This window comes from Urocitellus parryii, chromosome 5, assembly GCF_045843805.1.
Source record: "Urocitellus parryii isolate mUroPar1 chromosome 5, mUroPar1.hap1, whole genome shotgun sequence".
Taxonomy (NCBI): domain Eukaryota; kingdom Metazoa; phylum Chordata; class Mammalia; order Rodentia; family Sciuridae; genus Urocitellus; species Urocitellus parryii.
Window position 1 is genome coordinate 89,706,848 of NC_135535.1, and position 18,864 is coordinate 89,725,711.

The window sequence follows — 18,864 nt, forward strand, 5'->3', positions numbered from 1 at the left end:
CACCCAGCCATAAGAATATCTTGGGCTTAAAGGTAAAAGTTAGGGCATTTGCAATACCTACCAATTTCAAAGCTACCATCAATTACTCCAACTAGTGAGGAAGGGATATCAAACCTCCTCTCTATCTGAGTGATGGTGCTCTTCAGATAGCCTTCTGCCAATGCTTTGGCAAAGTAAACAAAAGACAAGGCACCCAAGAATACCTGAAAAATAAAACAGATTACAGTCTGACTGTAGCTTGACACAGATTGGAAAATTTACTAAGCAAACATATAAGAACACAAACTAAGAGCAAAATATAACATTAAGTTTATTATTGAAGATTTAATTCAACCACTGTTATAGGCTTCATTCAACCCCAAGCTCATGCAGATTTCACAAATAAGTTCAAATTTTCTTGGAATTTGAAATGTATGCTGATTTCATTCAAAATAAATACGTTGAATACCATTTCTTCCTATCTTTCTCCCTTCTCCAAAGGATGTTTTACAGGAGTCTAGCTTTGAAAAGAAGATCAATATATATGAAGCAAAGAGAGGAAGGAGTCATTGATGGGTCACAAAATAAAACAAATGAAAACCATAAACCAAACAGCTGGCATCTTGTCACAAGTCTAACACTAATAATTCTGTATTTCTCAGTGATTGTGCTATATCAGCAAGGACACAGTATACTGAAAAAAAGGAACTAACAGCCCTCATGTTTAAGTTCAAGTGTGTTAAATTTGTACTCAACAAGCTTCTTAATGGCAAACGTTTCTTGGTATCTGGTTTATGTATTTTGCTAGACAGGTGTGTGGTGCAATATCCATCTGCATCTAGATTAGCATTAATGTGAAAAAAATGTAAGTATTTGCTAAGTGAATATTTGGTATAAAGATAAGAGGTTTGGGCTGGGGTTGTGGCTCAGCACCACATAAAAATAAATAAGTAAATAAAATAAAGGTATCGTGTCCATCTACAACTAAAAAAAATTTTTAAAAAGATGAGAGGTTTGAGTCATACAGAGTTCCATTTTAAAAAGCAACACTGTCCCTTACTGTATAGCAATGAAAGTCAAAAGTCTTTTATAAAATGGAAATAATATGGGTGATTCATAGATTAAATATCATACCTGTGCTTACTTAGTAAAATATCTGGTACATGGTAAAAATTCAATAATTATTATTTTCTAATATTTCTCCCCTTTTCTGTACATTCAAAAAATCCCAAGAAACTAATTTAACCTACATGGTTAGGAAATGATTGTTCCCATGGCCAGGCAAGGTGTGGTTTTATTAAGCTGCATATAAAAATCTTATTTTTAAAAGGAAAGCAGTTTTCACTTCTAAATTATTATACAGAAGATAGTTGAATAGAAAGCCAAGAGCATAACCTCCACACAATCCTTCATTACTCTACCTTTAGTTCACCACAGCAGGGCTGTTTTCCCTTTGAGGAGGGATATTCCATTTTAAAGGAAGGCCTTCCAACAGGTTGCACTGAATTTTTGCAGAACAACTGGATATTTTCTTTGGATGAAGTGTCCATTATGAAATTGCTTCTTGACTCTAACCTGTCAAAGTTGATTTTAAAAATTAAACAAATAATTCAAATCTACACAATTTATTATATCATATTTTATTTCACTTCTATAGACATCATTTATGGAAGACATCTTTTGTAACCATAGTAAATTGGCAAATTCTTTCAATTAAAATCAAACAGGATATTTGATTAACTAATCCTGCTATTGGGACATTGTTGCCAGCATTCTTTCTCAATCCTACTGGTTTAAGCCTCATTATAGCAAAGAATAAATTTAAATGTTGCCTTTGGAATAAATAAAGAGGCACAGTTTTGCTAACTTTGTGGTCTTGCCAGATTAAACTAGGAGCAAGCAGGAAAGGAAGAAGAGGAATTCAACCATTTGAATGTTGATTCACTTGCCCTAATCTTAAAGCCTTCACATCTGCCTTCTTATCAGAATGAGTAGAAGAGGTTGATACCCACCTTAGGTCCCTAAAGTACCTTGTAATTCCTGTAGGGCCAAATTAAGGCTTAAAGTATTGCAAAAGCATTAAGAGGTCAATTTTGTGTATCATTTTAGTTTGACAAAGTAGGAAGAAGAATTATCTATGACTGAGGCTTGGATTTGACTCAGAAGAAAGTATAGTCTTGGGTCTGCCTTACAGTAAGAAAGATGGCCTCCCTTCCCATGCTTAATTTTCTTTCTTTTTTTAAAATGAAACTACAATGTTTATTTCTAATTTTACAAAAATATACACTATAGTAAAGACTTTCTATAAATGAACCAAATTTAAAACATACTTCAGTATGATTTTTAAAAAAGTTTATTTTACCAATAAGCTTGTGATAACTCATATTGGGGGCTGTGCTTACTTTTCTACCCTCCCTTGCTCCTTTGTCCTGATCAAACCCTTGACAGCATCCCATTCTCTGAACCTATTTCTCTCTCTTCATATCAATATTTGCACATCCCATGGCCTCACTTCTTTAGGATTCTGCATGACTCAGTGCATGCCTGATAAGCTAATTTATATCAAAGGATTAAAAAAAATTAAATACCCCCTGGATCTCCCTAAAGATTATTAGGTAACACAATTCCATATTAAGAGATCCTCCATATATGTGTTACACTAACAAAAGAAATGACAATTGGAGTAAAAGTCATGTGTTGTGGTGGAAACTGAGGTTTGTTCTGAGTGTTGGATGGGGATCTTGACTTTATGTAATGCTTAGTCTATGTTTATTAAACCTTCATTGTTTGAAAAAAAATCAAGTAATAGTATTATCAATAATTTATTTGGAAATATGAAGTTAATATCAGAAAACCTAAGCCATTCAAAAGTTAAGAGGATTTGTCTGGGGAGGGGAAAGAGGGTGAGGCAAGTGTTTGGTTTTCAAAAATTATTGTTATATTTATAGATTACATTATATAAAAACATGTATAACTTTAAATTTCAAAAAATGTACAAGGAGAAGAAAAACGAAACAAAAATATTGCAAACCCAAAAAACAAGAAACAAAACCCAAACAAACTAAACAGAATTGATATTGATAATGCTAATTGAGATCAAAAGATGACACAAGGATAAAAACACGATGGGTAGGAGCATAAAACAAAAGTTATGTACAGGATACAAAAATAATTGTAAAATGTTGACAAAATGGATAACTTTCTAGCAAATATCAATTATCTATATTGACACAGAGCATAAGAGAAAAATAACCAAGAAAGACATTGACAAAAATAAATTGAAATTATGCCCTAAACAAAGACACCAAGATATATCTTGGTATATATGATACAACATACATAATAGTATATATTGATATAACAGGAGTGCTTTATCAATCACTATCTTTCAAAGGAAGATAGTAGAAAATGGAACCAGAGTATTGTTGTTTTCATTCATTGACAAAACTAAAATTATATTGAAAATTAGATCTCATAAAGACAGCATAAAAAGAAATGCTTCAGGAAAGCCCATGAACTATAAAATCTCAAATACAATGCTAGCAAATATAGGTGAATAAACTAATGTTTTACAGCTAGGAATATTCTAAAACCTTAAATAATTGATGAAGACTAGAAAATTTATTCACCTATTAAAATTAAAACAATAAAATATTAGTTGATGCAAAAATATCAGGTGGTAAGATTCAAACCATTCCTGATTTTTAAAAAATAGCATTTTTTTTCTACCAGTACTTGATATGAGTAGGTACTTCATATACACTGAGTTAGGAAGATTATTTTTCCAGAACAATGTTTTTCCAGAACAATTAAAAGAGGAGACACAGAAAACAAACAAAAAGGGGGTGGGAGGTTGCAAAACACTGAGTTATACAGTACTAAATAGGTTCCTTCACTACGAAACTAATGAGTGCCTTTGACTGAATTCCTAGAAAGACCCATTGCTTACAGTGAAAAATTGAATGATCAAATAACCCAAGAATAAGTCCAATAAAATCCAATACCTTCATGCAATGAAATGCTTTGAAGCCATTGGAAAGTAATATGAAGAAGTAATGATAGGCATGTAGATCTAGGGTATTTCAGAGCAAGATTTAAAAATACATTGTACAAAACAGTGTATATAAAAATTATTTAGTAAAATAAATAAATATTCACACATGTATATCAATAGAAATAAAGCTTCAAAACACACCATTTCTGGTTGGTGATATTACAAATAATTTTTAAAAGTGTTTTGTGTATATCTTCTATTTTCTTCAATAAACCTGTACTATTATATGAAAAATATTTTAAGATATTAAAATGTAAAAATATCACCAGGTAAAAAAGACATAATCCAGAAAATTTTTAAATACTAAATTGTAAATCTACAGCTTAAGTTGTAATACTTCTCCAAGAATTACACTATATAATTCATATTGGCTTATTATTTTAGGGGTTAATATCTCATATGATTTCCCATCAGCCATAATATTAAAGCCAGTGACAAGAAAATTCAAATAACAAATATTTAACACTACAATCTACTAACACTCAAATTGAATCTATCCTTAAAGATCCAAAGGATTAATTTTAATATGCTAATGCTAATGAGAAGAAAGTTGAAAATAATATGTAAAAACTTGAGACACTAAGTACATTGTCTCTTTTAGATTTGGAGGTATTAATATAAAAATTGTTTTAACTGGAATCTAGAAGTGATAGCAGAAGGGAACTATCTACAGTGATCATAGTTAAGGCAGTAGAGCATAATAATACCTAGCTTAAAATATTGACACTGCAGAGTTTTGCTGAAAATGCAGTTTCATCTTGATGGCTAATCTGCAAATCACTGCAAATGCAGTATGTTCTAAGGAGGCTACAGTTTGTGAGCATGGAGATTTCCAGCCATTGAAAACAGAGGGAAAGAAGCTCAATGATATCAATGGAACTATCCTCAGCACACAGAATAACTTTCTTCAATAGTCTTTGCAGAAAGAGAGCTAGAAGACACGGTTAACAAGCAGGATTTACGTTGGGCAAAAGCTTAATTGATCATTTGAATAGATTGTGGGGAAAGACATATGGCAAAGTTTTCATGTAGTACCCTGGGATGTGGAAGCAAAAGTTAAACTAGCCAACCAGTTTTTCTTTCATTTTAGGCTGAAAAAAACCTGAACTCTCTGTTTCCATGGGCTTATAAATTTAGTCCTCTGGTCTTTAAATTTAGAGGCAGGTGTCTGAGAGATGTTGCAGTTGAATCACACAGATGCACTTGACCCCTGTAGTCTGAAATGATGACTAAGACACTCTCCAGCAGGCAGCCTCCAAGGACTCCAGAGAAAGTCAGAAAGGCAGTAACCTCCTTACCATCTTGCATGAGGAAAACCTAGGTACCAGCTTGGCTTCTGGACTTTGGGATCCCACCTTCAAAAGGAGTGAGTGTTGTTTAGAAGGCTCATTCTTTCCCCAACCTTAAAAATAACTATTTATGTCAGATTTAATAAGTACTATATTGATGCCAGGTGATATATGTACTTTTTGTAATCCTTAGAACAATCCCCCAAAGATTAGCATTATAAGCCCATTTGGAAGGTGATATGGATCAGAGTAGTTAAGTGGCTGATCCAAAGCTACCCAACTATGAGCAGCAGAGTCAAAATTTGAACCCAGATTTGGGCTTATCTGACTTCTTCAACCAGTCTCCTCTCCTATTTCCACCATCAACTCTCATTGAAGAGCTTTGGAACCCATGAGTAATGCAGAATTCAAGGGTTTATGGACTTCTTTCCTGTGAGAATCAGTGGTAAGGTCACAAAATTCAAAAGAGAACCAGATCTTACCTGGAGGTGGAGATGCAAGACAGCCAGTTCCTCTCACGTGTGCGGCTAGACCACACGCCACAGGCTGAAAGAGGAAACCCAGGTGAATTCCACAGCAACCCTGTGAGCAGTGCTGCCAGGTCAGGAGAGCCTGGGTGGACACAGAGCAGATTAAGGGAAATAAAAGATGAAGGATCTGGTCTCACCCCTGAGCAATCTCTTCTCTTTCGTCTTTCCAACTGGCCTCTTTTTTCTGGCAGTCTGCAGAGAATTGGCCACGCTGGCAAGGCCACTGACGTGCATCTCAGCTCCCGGGGCACAGAAAGAGCTGAAGCCTTTGAGCCATTTCTTTGCAATTTGCTGCAAGTTTAAGGCCACACGTGATAAAGCTTTCTTTATGGGAGAGAGTGAAAAAAGAAAAGACCACTTGTGATCTTTCTTGCTGATTCCCAGAAAACACAACACTGCAGGGGGCAGAGGGTAAGGGAACAGAAGCCAGAGGAGGGACGGAAGTTTGTAACAAAGATCCCTCCTTCTCCTTCCAAAAAGTTTTTAAGCCAGCCATTCCTTAGGGACATCACTGGGATCCTTGTGTTTTGTTTGTTTGTTTCTTTGTTGTTTTGTTTACTTAAAAAAGCTCTTGGGCAAAGTTGCTGCATGGTTTCCTTTCCCATTGGGATTCTAGAATCTGCAGGGACCATATGTTAGGTCAGGATGAAAGCTCTCCAGAAAGAGTTAATTCTCAGAGAGACAGGATCAGTTGTTCACATCCACAATTTCTCTGAGTCTTGAAAATAGAAAAAAAATTTTTTCTTTGAATTTTTTTTGGCATTCAATTGCTTATTATATCCAATTCTAAAGAAAGAGAACTCCTTGCACTGAGAGATTGTATAATTCTAATCCATTCCTTTCCAGGAGAACAATTTTAGAGGATTTTGAGCAGTATTAATTGGCCTTTGGTTTCTGTCAATAAATGAATTTGCTACCCAAATCAACCAAGACTCATTCAGTTCTTAAATGAACGTGACTCTGGTTGGTCACTTAATTTTACTGACTTTCAACTTCTTCTTCTGTGAAGCAAAATTTTTGTTCTTTAAAAAAAACATTTACAGGGTTGCTTTAAGGATCAAATTACACTATGTATTTAAAAATACATTTCAAATAACCAAGCACTAAATGACCAGAAGGTATCATTATCACATATATATAATTTCAGTTCACACAATGTTCTGGATGACTAATCAATATTAATCATCAGCCAGGCGTGGTGAGCCACACCTGTAGTTCCAGTCACTGGGTACGCTGAGTCAGGAGGCTGGCCTTTCACAAGTTCAAGGCTAGCCTTTGTTACCTAGTAAGATCCTGTATCAAAAAATTTTTAAAAGGCAGGACTGGGGATGTAGCTTAGTAGTAGAATGCCTCTGAGCTTAATTCCCAGAACTAATATAAAATAGTAAATAAATAAATATGTGTGTTGTATGTATAAATACATAAATATATGTGTAAATACATATGTATTTATGTAAATCATTAATATTTTCTATATTTGTTTAAATACAAAAGAATTAAAGAAGAGGCAAAGAAAGTGGGAATTATCTTAAACCTTACAACAAAGCAGTGATATATCCAGACTCTGAAAAACCAAGTATTTTTTAGCAATCAAACCAGATTTTGCCATCAGCAATAGTGAGTAAACATCTTAATAAGTATTAGACTTTTCAGTGTCTATAGGTGTGATAGATTAAAGGAGGTATATAATACCTACAGGTTGAAAGTACAAAGAACTTATTTTTACGCACCAAGAAATGTAATTCTTCCCCGTGAAAATAATTTGCTGTATTAGCAACTTATTCAACTTTACTCTCTAACATGATTTCTTTTCTTCTACAGCCCACTTGTTACCACACTTGTGTGTACTGAATATTTGTTTTACTCAGCATTCAGGGCTTATTTTTTACTATTTTAAAAAATTTGTTCTAATTAATTATGCATGGCAGTAGAATGCACTTTGACACATACAAAGAGTATGATTTCTCATTATTTTGGTTGTATATAATATAAAAGTCACACCAGTTATATAATCATATATGCAACTAGGATAATAATGTCTGATTCATTCTATTATTGTTCCTACCCCCATACCCCCTTCCCCTCCTTTTACTCCCCTCTGCCTAATCTAAAGTAACTATTCTTCCCTAGCCCTCCTGCCTATTGTGAATTAGCATCCACATATCAGAGAAAATATTTGGCCTTTGTTTTTTGGGATTGGCTTGTTTCACTTAGCCTGATAATCCTTAGCTCCATCTATTTATCAGCAAATGCCATCATTTCATTCTTCTTTAAGGCTGAATAATATTCCATTGTGTATATATACCACATTTTCTTTATCCATTTATCTGTTGCAGTATACTACACCTAAGTTGGTTCCATAGTTTAGTCATTGTGAGTTGAGCTGCTATAAATATTGATGTTGTTGCATCACCATAGTATGCTGATTTTAAGTCCTTTCTTTGGGTGTAAACCGAGGACTGGGATAGCTTGGTCAAATGGTGTTTCCATTCCAAGTTTTCTGAGGAATCTCCATACTGTTTTCCATAATGGTTGCACCAATTTGCCATCCTACCAGCAACATATAATTGTACCTTTTCCCCCACAGCCTTACCAACCTTGTTGCTTGTATTCTTGATAATTGCTATTCTGACTGGAGAGAAGAAATGCAATCAATCAACAAATATATGAAAAAAAAAATGTTCAACATCCCTAGCAATTAGAGAAATGCTAAGATTAAGATTTTATCTCACTTCAGTCAGAGCTTCTTATATGGAGCCTTGCATTAGACTATATCCTACCTCAGCCTCTCATTCCCACTTTCATACTTTGGACCAGGGACAAGGGATCTTTTTCTCTTTTACAGACTTGTTCTAAAAATCTCTATCACAGCCACTCAGCTCTGCCATATATAAGTGAGTTTTCCAGAGACCTAATGACAAAATACCACCAAGTAGGTGGCTTACAACAACAGAACTATGCTGTGTCACACTTCTGGAGGCCAAAATCAAGGTATGGGCAGAGCCATGCTCCCTCTAAAACCTGGATGGGAGAATCCTTCTTTGCCTCTTCTTTTTGGTGTTGATATCTGTGGTACTACTTGGTTGACAGATGCATCACACAAATTTCTGCCTCCATAAACACAGTCACCTTCTCCCGTGAGTTTATACTTTTAGTTCTTAACAGGATGCTGCTAAGACCTATTGGACTATAAGAATGACCTCTTATTAACTTGATTACATCTGCAGAGACTCTACTTCCACATAAGGCTGCATTCACAGATACAAGGAACTACAACTTACAGGGTTTGTGGTGTCACAATTTAACCCATAACACTGACTTTCTCATTTTGATTCATACCTGAGTTGTTTCTGGCAATCAATCATTTTAATCACTTTCCTTAATTCCTGGTTCCTTTTCCTATTTGTTGTTCTTTCTTGGCAAACCTCCCTGAGGTTGAATCCAACTTTCTGTCTATTCCATGTTTGTATCTACTCTGTTAAATGGTTGGAGACCAATTCACTAATGTGCCCTTGCTTATTTTATAATTTAATATAACTAACTTCACTGGACAGTAGAGGCATCATAGGCAGAATACCTTTTAATGACCTTTTTTCCCTCTTTCTTGAAAGAGTTTTTCAAAGCTTCAACCCTTTCCCTCCATCCATTATTATCTGATGGACTTGTTTAGGGAATTCTCACACAAGTCCCGTGTGGGTGAGGGAAAGCGTTCCCCTCCAGAGGGATGGGCTGGCTGAGAAATAAAAGCTAAGAAAATAGTACTATGAAATAACTACAGGACCCAGAAATATAGTTTCAGAGTGGGGGCAGCAATGGGCCAAGCTAACCAGATGGGTACATCTTCTAACAAAGATGGAGCCAGTGCTTGCTTTATTTATAGTGCTACAGATCAAAGGGGATTGGTAGGTATAAGGTCTCAGTGTGGGAGGAGTCTTGTCTCGGTGCTTGCTGCTTCATGAAAAACAAGATATAGGTGGGGGTAGAAAGGCTGTTTGGCTCTTAATGGGTAACTCCCGTCTCTGGTGTTGTGTGGGACCCTCTGGCAGAACTGGTGGGAGTTCACATGTGTCAGGCCATGTCCCCAGCAGGAGAGCTGCTGTGAGTTCCCAGATACCAGATCTTCCCACTCAATGGCTTCTGCTGATCTGGTCCACGAACATTTTATGGGTGGCTTTCCACAGGGAATTCACTGACAAAATAGAAAACAAAACAAAACAACAACAACAAAAAAAAAAAAAAAACAGGAGAAATAAAATAAGCTGCCATGGCCACATCTACTCTCTGCCTTACATGTGTATGCATAATCTGTTTTTCTCTCTGCTTCTTGAACAAAGTCTATGCTTCTAAGTCCAAGCTGGAGTCTATACTCAGATCTCAAATTCCTCTCCTCCAATTCTTTCTCCAACCACTCCCTCACTCTACCACAACTATTTCATCAGTAACACCAAAGACATTCACATTGATAAATCCAGTGATCAATTCCCAAACATTTTCAAATGATCTACTTGAAAAATTGTACACTATTGACCTGCCCTTCTCTTCTGTCCATTTTGTTTACCTGGGTTTCAGGGTACCACACTCCCCTGATCTTTTTCTTCTACTTCAGTGGTCATTTTGGACTTCATTGCTTAGAATAGCCCACAATTCAATCCTTGGAATATCTTCTTTGCTCTATGAACACTTATTCCCTTACGACCTTGTTCAGTCTCGTGGCTTTAAATATCAACTATAGAGTAGATCAGTGAGGTTAAGGAAAGCTTTGCAGTCCCAAATTTGAATTAAGCAGTTTTTAGTCTGAAAAACAAACCCACATATGTATATGTGCAAACACTTTCTCTCTCTCTCTCTCTCTCTCTCTCTCTCTCTCTCTCTCTCTCTCTCACACACACACACACACACACACACACACACACACACACGTGTGCCCATGCCTCCATCTATCTCCATTGAAAAGATCTAGAAACAGTGACTAACTAATTAGCATTTAATTGGGGTCTATAAAAAAACCACAAAGGAACCATAGCTCCTTGACATTGACTGATCCCAGGTCTAGGGTTATGAGTCTGGATCATCTTGTCCTAGAAGATTTTGAAGACTAGATTGTGCCAATAGAACTTAGGATCCACTTGAACAAGCTTCTGCTAGCCAAACAAAGGAAAACCTGAGAATGAAAAAAGAATAATAATTGCAATGGTTGAAACACATAAAATTTTTAAATTCATGAATTTGGAATAGCACCTTAAAAACATCATATGTTCACCTTTGTGTGACTCTAAATAACATTTAATACATTTAAAATTGTTAGTACACAGGGGAAAAGTGTGCATTTGTACAGCCTTTCCTATTCCATGTGTTTACTAGTTATTAAAATGGAAAAATTCCTATGTAAGTAATACAAAAATAAAAAGGGATGAAGAAATTAGAATATCAAACATTTCAAACCTAATGAATTCCTAACAATTTAATGAATCTAGATAATGATCATCATCAACCAATAATATCACATACACATGAAGAAACAGCCATTTTGGACATCTGGATGGAACTTACAAGCTTGAATCATCACCCTTGAAAGAGTCTTCTTTCTTACTCCCAAACACAAATCTTATCTAGCCACAGACTGGATCTAAATAAGGAGAGGAGGAAGAAGAATATGAAAAAAACACAATCAGCAATATCTAAAGCGGGGGATGTCATTGGGACAGCCAATCTAGTTTTATTTTGTTTTGTTTTTTCCCAACCAAGAAGTACAAGGCAGAGGTTAGGGGGACTTGGGGGATAAATTGTATATTACTATTTAAGAAATGAATCAACTAATTATAATGTATGTTTTTACCCCTATTCAAAAGTAAATACTTTATAACAAGAAGATTCCATAATCTTCTTGAAAGATTTATAAACTCAAAAATGTGAAGACTGTGTGAATATTAGCTATTTGGGGGAATTAAAGATAAATACTTTTTATTTAAACAAAACATTTCTAAGTAAAAAGGTATATTGCATAGGATATCTTTGAATTTGGAGGAGAAGAGCTAAATGTTTGGGGTTATAGATAGAACAGATTATTCAAATATCAATTGTTGGAGCTGAGTAACAGGTACATAGTGGTCACTATAATATTTACTACTTTGAATATATCTAAAAATTCTCATAATTGAGGTTTTAAATAAGTAGTAGAAAGGTAGGTAGATACAAAAAATGTTCAAGGATGAATTTTCAATCCATTTCTATAATTGGCTAAAAATTAAAAGTGATAGAACTTCTGTTTTCCATATTTTCTTTGTCCTCAGTACATCACTTGGTTGAGGGTTTTTTTTTTTGTTTTTTTTTAACTGGTGCAATGATCCAAAATCTCATCCTTCAGGTCAAATTCCTTAGTGTTCCTGTTTGTATTAGGTGGATTTAGTTTCTCATTTCATTTACTATTCAATGTCGAAGGCTCCACAGAGAATTCTGTTACAAACACAGTCTTTCTGGCCAAGATTTTATATCAGAAATCATATTTCAGCTTGATAAATTGGGATCAATCTTTTTTTTTCTCTCCTGATGGTTCAGTAATATGAGAGGACACAATGACCCAAGAGGTTTCAATTCCACGGCAATGGGACCAGTGTATACTATGGTAAAATCACCTCTCACTTGGCAATGATTTCCTCTAAATAAGCAAAGACGAGTTTCAGAGATAGGGAACAAAATACGTTGGTTAGTAGCTAAAATAGTAAGGGAAATCATTCCTATTCCCACCCCTTAATCCCATTACCCACATATTCTGGCCATGGGACAAATACAACCTATGTTGGTGGACGGTGAAGAGCCTATATTGTATCAGATCAGATCAGGCCCCAGTTTCACAGGGTTATAGTGAGTATACAGACTCAATTTTCAAAGGCTTGTTACACACTCTTTAAATGGAGTCCTCTGCTTTTCCCATTGCCAGTGCTGGCTTTTGTACTTGGACTGCTACCTTCATGCTGGGCATGAGGAAATGATTATGTGGCCCTTATTCTTTCTATATCTTTATTGTATTCTTCATTCTTTTCTTGATTTGTGGAAGATAAAATCATAGCTTCCAAAGATATTCATATCCTAGTTCATAGGAACTATAAATAAATTAAGTTACATTTCTAGACAGATTTTCATGTTAATTCAGGTTACAAACCTAAGGAGAACCTCCCAGATTATTAGGGCCCCCAAATAATCACATGAACCCTTCAAAACAGCAGGAAGCACAAAGGACACCTTGGAAGAGAAAGTCTGAAAAGGAAAGGACACCTGGGCATTGCTGGTGTGATGGTGAGAGGAGCAATGTCAGAAGGAAGGCTGGTGGCTTTAAGGAGTTGTGCGAGGTTCCCAGTGACAGCCAGCCAGAACAAAGGAACTCATTTCTCTAGCTGCAAGGAATGGTTTTGCAAGAACCTGAATGAGCTTGGTAGTGGATTCCCGCCCTGCATCCTTGAAGATGGCTGGCAAATACCTTGCTCTTGTTCTTGTGAGAATCCCAATGCAGAGAACTCCACCAAAGTTGCATCTGGGTTTCTGATGCACAAAGCTGATAAATTTGCATTAAGTCTGCAAATTTGTTGCAACTTATTATAGCAGACATAGAAAGTGAAACTACCATCTTTGTCTACATCAATATCCACAGACTAGAGACTAAGCCTTCAATGAATTCATCTCTGACACCTGACAGGGAAAAAGCTACCCAAACTGACAGCTATTCCACCCTAAGTGCTAACGGAAGTGTGAAGCAAACTAGCTCTACCCACAACCACAATCCAGCTCTGTCTCATTCCAGCTGCCCAGAAGATTCCAGAGAGCCCGAGGAGGACAACAGGACTTTGAATCTGACAGATCTGAGTAGAAGTGGGCCTGGAGCTCCTCTTTAAGCCAGTGATGATGCCAGAAAGAAGGTTCAGGACATGAAATAGCTCCAGACACAAATAAGCAACTGTTGCTTACATTCCTTCCAACAAGCAGAAGGTTTTCTAGTTATTTAAAACAACATTTCTAATCTTTTCATTGGTCAGGTTTTCATCCCCATATTCCAACCTCCTCCTCACATGGTGAGCAGGTGTGGGATGATCTGCTGAGCTGCATCAAGCATGAGTTGGTGTGACCAGGACACACGAATCTGATCCCTGAAGCTTCTTATTTCAGGTAGTGGCTAGAGTCATTGCTTTCCTTGGCCATGGATCTCAGGATCCATCAGACTTACCCAGTGTCGCTCCATCTCATTCTACATGACTTATATTCTTATTAAATATCTTGTTCCTTTTGAAGGGAGGGTAGTTTCAGGTGAGTGTTAAGGGAAATTTTAAAAGAACAGGCTTAGAGCTTGGAGTTTTATTTTTTCTAGTTATGGGAAAATCAATGTGTAGATGAAAGAATGAATTCCTTGGGTAGAAATCATGGTTTGCATTTTGTTTGAGGACTACACATAAGTTCGTTGAAATTGTCTTGAGTGTTTTAAATCATTAAACTATTCTATTTTCAAAGATGCAGAACAAAAATAACTGAGTCTGTGTAATTCAAATGTTCCATGTGTTGGCATCCATAATATTTACAGAATTATAGAATTTATAGGATAAATGGCAGCACTATTTTATGGGATTCTGAAACTGAATGCCAGAAATGTGGGTATCTTGGTTTGAGGCTATTTAATTAAAGAAAAGTTAACGCGTGTAGCAGAAAGTTAGATTTTAATTAATGTGGCTAAGAATTTATAAGTGATAGGGAGATGTTACTAAAGGAATACAAGGTTCTTGAGGGTCCTTAGAGTCTATAGGAAGGCCAATGGATGTCTCACTAGGGAGTGGATTGGGTGCTAAGCCTTGTACTTGACATGGGAGGACAACATACTTACAGAAGACCAGAGACTATAGGTTGCAAAAATAACTACATCAAACATGGTACCACAGAATTATTTTTATATTATACATTACCTTCACATTGTAACAACCACATTGATCATTTATGACACAACTTCAATAATTTTGAATATATATGCACTGTATATATATATAAAACCAAGAGGCACTTCCAGTAATTCTGGCAAAAAGAGAGCATCAGTATATAGTGTCTAAGCTAAAAAGTAATAAAAATAAATACAATTTATCTAAGTTTTTTTTTCTGTACAGATTCTACTTTTTTTTTTACAAAACATTTATCAGCCATAAACTATGTCACTTAACAAATACTTGTAATTGGGTGACACTAAGTATTGCTACATATATTAAGTGCAAAGTACAGATGAAAGAACAAAATTTATTTCAATTGCAAAATGATCAAGTTCCAATGTTCACTCTTGTGTTTCTAAAAGAAGTTAATAAATTTGGCAAAGTTATTAACTAATGAACAAATTCAGGTTTGTTGAAAGTGGTAAGAATCACCTTGTTAAAAATTGTCTTGTACAAATGATATCCCTTATGGTGCCACTTTGGTTCGTGGTCCTTTGAAAATATTGCTCTTAGGAACACTAAATTATTTTAACCCCATTCTCTCGGGCTTAAAAAATATTCTAAAAGGTCAAATATTTGAGATATACTAATAAGAACTATCAATAACAGGTTTTTATTGGAAAGAGGTAATGATTGATCAAAACAACTGCTCTATCAGGAATCAGAAGAGATTTTCACACCAAAAACCAAATCAATTAGACCAATCAAAACCAAAAACATTAGATTCAGATTAAAGTTCTTCTGGTTACATATCCTAATATCATCATAAAAAACTTGGTTTATGCTTTTAGAGATCCAGAATATTTATAAAAGCACCAATTTTCATTTTATGATTTGTATTATAAAAATCTCTAGAAAGAAACGTCGGGGTGTGTGAGGGTTCAATAATATTTATTTCCAGTGCTTGTCAACTCACAAATTGTCCTTGTTAAAGTAAAAATGGTATGCATTCTTATATGAGAATATATTAGGATATAAATTGACACTCATACACAAAAACTAAAACAGTTAAGCAAACATAATATACCCAAAATGCCATGCAAATATTTTAGGGTATACAAATTAGTGATTTTTAATCTAACAAACAAATATATATTAAAAGTCAAGCCATTAAAACCCCCACCACAAGTAATGTATAGATATTATTAGGGTTATTACTGAAGAATACCAATACTATAGTACTTGGGTTATGCTTTTAAATAGCTTAAATGAAATATGTGGAGTAATATGTGGTTTTTAAGTCATAGAAATAATCAGTTGAAAAAATTTAAAAGTGAGTTGACTAGGGAAGTTCTACCAACCAACAGTTATATATACAAAGAGAACATCTTTAAACAATTAAATTTCACATTAAACATCTGACTAGTCTGGTACTATTCAGGGTGTAAAACTACTAGACTAAAATTTCTTCTCTTTAAGAGATATTTAAGCAGCAGTTTCTAAGCTCTAAGGGCTAATTCACATTCAGCATTCAGAAACATGTATATGTGAGCATTGTAACAAATGAAATCAGGACTGGAATATGGATCCATTAGGTCATAGCTAAATTGGTTTGTAATGATGACAGAAGGGTGCCTGGGATGTGCTTTGAATTTTATGTGATGTTCACATACAATCCTCAACTTTTTTTTTTTTTTTTTGTGCTAAGTATCATGGACTTTACAATGAAACCTGGTGGGGTGACTTAGAACATAACATAAAAAGCATTCTTTATTATGGCACAGGAGAATTTCTCATCATTTCTCTTTACTAATATTGAGCTAAGAGACGTAAAAGTGACACAAAGTCATACTTTTTCTCTATAAATTTAACTAGTTTTTTTTTTCTTGATGTGTTGTTGCTCATTTGTTTTTGCCTTTTTTAAGAAGGAAGAATTCCCTGCTGTGTTTGGTTTCATTTGAAAGAGATACTCTCAATGACACTGAAAATGTAAAGCTTTAAAAACTTTTTTATTATTTTTCTATTAATGGATTTCCAATTCCAACCTACCATGCTTGGCAGATGAATGTAGTAGATATGGATAATCTACAAGTCAATGCTTCATCTGTTGAAAGTCAAAATAAATAATGTTTAATCTTTCCTAGTATGTAAGTATTTGGGTTTTGTTTTGTTTTGTTTTGGTTTTGGTTTGGGTACCAGGAATTGAACTCAGGGGCACTCGACCACTGAGCCCACATCCCTAGTGCCTCACTGTTGCTAAGGCTTTGAACTTGTGATCCTCCTGTCTCAGCCTCCTGAGCCACTGGGATTACAGGAATGTGCCACTGTGCCTGGCAGTATTTGGGTTTTTAACTATGTTAGAATTTACTCTAAAAACTATAGTAATAGACCACTTATTTTATAGCAAACTAAGCCATGATAAATTACTGGGTAAGACATTCTTTCATTTTGGAATATCTCAGAAGAGCTCAGACTATAGTTTGAATACTTAAATTTCTGGGGGAAATACATTTTAATCTACCTTATGTATTTATGGTACCTTCATTTTTCTTCATGAAGTATGAGGACATTGGAAATATAATTGAATCTTTTCAAGTTTTCTCATTAATAGTTCTGGTTATGTTAAAATATTCAGCATCCTTTTACCATGGAACATTACTTAGTAAGTTTAATAAAAACATTTAAAATAGTTTTGAGTCAAGAAAACAAATTTAAATATTCTTGATAGTATTTACATATGAAGATTTGATATTACTCTTTTTGAAGCAATGTATTTTGATTGAATTACTTTCATGATTAAAGAACCACTTCTTGAAGTGAAGCAATAAGGAAAGGTGTTCAAACATGGACCTGACCAACATTTCTAGAAGGAGAAGGTTTGGCTTTTCTGGTCTGCTCCCCTCTTCAAGGAAGCAGAAATCCAGAGGGAACAATATATATCAAGGTAATCAACCTTAAACATGATATGGAGAAGAACTGGCTATCTTTAGATAGGAAGTTTGGATTCTTTTCGGATCTTTAAGCATGAGTTAAAGACAATTTTGTTTTCCTTCTATACATGGTTCCATATATATTTTGGTCTTATGCACATTAAGATAAGTTATATTGTATCAATATTCTTGAATAAGCATATTGAGTTTCACCAAGTCAATAAAGCTGCAATCTTCTTTTTTATGTCTTCAAACATACTTAACACAGAAGCACACATACAAAAGCTCCCATCTTTTATATCACCATTGTTATCATGCTATAGAATTTTCTAATGTGAACATAAAGATCAATTCAGGTAAGGCAAAAAGCACCATAAGGTAAAAGTAAATAGTGTTTAAACAGATACAATATGTTAGGTAATAGCACAAATTGCCCAACATCCATGGTGCACGATATAGAGAAAAAAGATATTCTCTTTTTCTGATAATGGTTCATTGGTATAAAACATACTAATGCTTACACAAAACTTGATTTAAGTTACATAAGTCATAGTTAGCAATTTAGTTAATTTAGTTAACTTGATTTTTCATGTAAACACTCCTTTCTGACTTCAGAAAAAGTTAAAAGTAGAAATCACAATCAAGTTTTTCTTGGAAGCTGAGATTGTTAGGTGACAATAGTTTAGCTTATTTCCAACTGAATTTCCTATAAGAATTTGAATATTTTCTAAAACAAATTTACATAATCTGAATATACAACCCCAAACTAGTATTTCCCCTCCATTAGAAATTATAAGAAAAATTAATTTTGGAATGCTCGTCACCTAAAGTGGTTAATGGGTTTCCTAATTTTAATTTGAATTTGCTTAGTTTTTTTTTAATGAAATGATCATATCAGCAAATTCATCATTTTACTTCATGTGGAAATCATGAGAGAGATCATGACTCCAGTGGTCTTAAAATATTTCATTGCTTATTAGCAGAGATGATAGAAGTTCAGTTTGGCTTCAAAATAGATATATTTGGCATTTAATAATCTGGATTTGAGCTATTTGCAAATTTGGATTTTTTTCTATACATATTAGCTGATAGATCTGTAGAATGAGGAAAATCTTGATTTACTCTAGACTATGAAAGTTTACAGACCTTATCTTATTGGAAACTTCTGCCAGTTTGAAAACACAG

General features: G+C 34.7%; 1 protein-coding gene across 4 annotated transcripts in view; it reads right to left on the minus strand.

Annotated features, from left to right (window-relative positions):
• Positions 1 to 1,529, minus strand: part of Slco1c1 (solute carrier organic anion transporter family member 1C1) — a 41,290-nt gene extending 39,761 nt beyond the window's left edge. For all 4 annotated transcript variants that reach the window (XM_026391950.2, XM_026391949.2, XM_026391948.2 and 1 more), the window contains exons 1-2: positions 1,401 to 1,529; positions 62 to 203 (exon numbers count right to left, since the gene is read on the minus strand). In XM_026391950.2, coding sequence (XP_026247735.2) covers positions 62 to 203; positions 1,401 to 1,529 — 271 coding nt within the window. The remainder of the gene's footprint in view (positions 1 to 61; positions 204 to 1,400) is intronic.
• Positions 1,530 to 18,864: the final 17,335 nt, after the last annotated feature.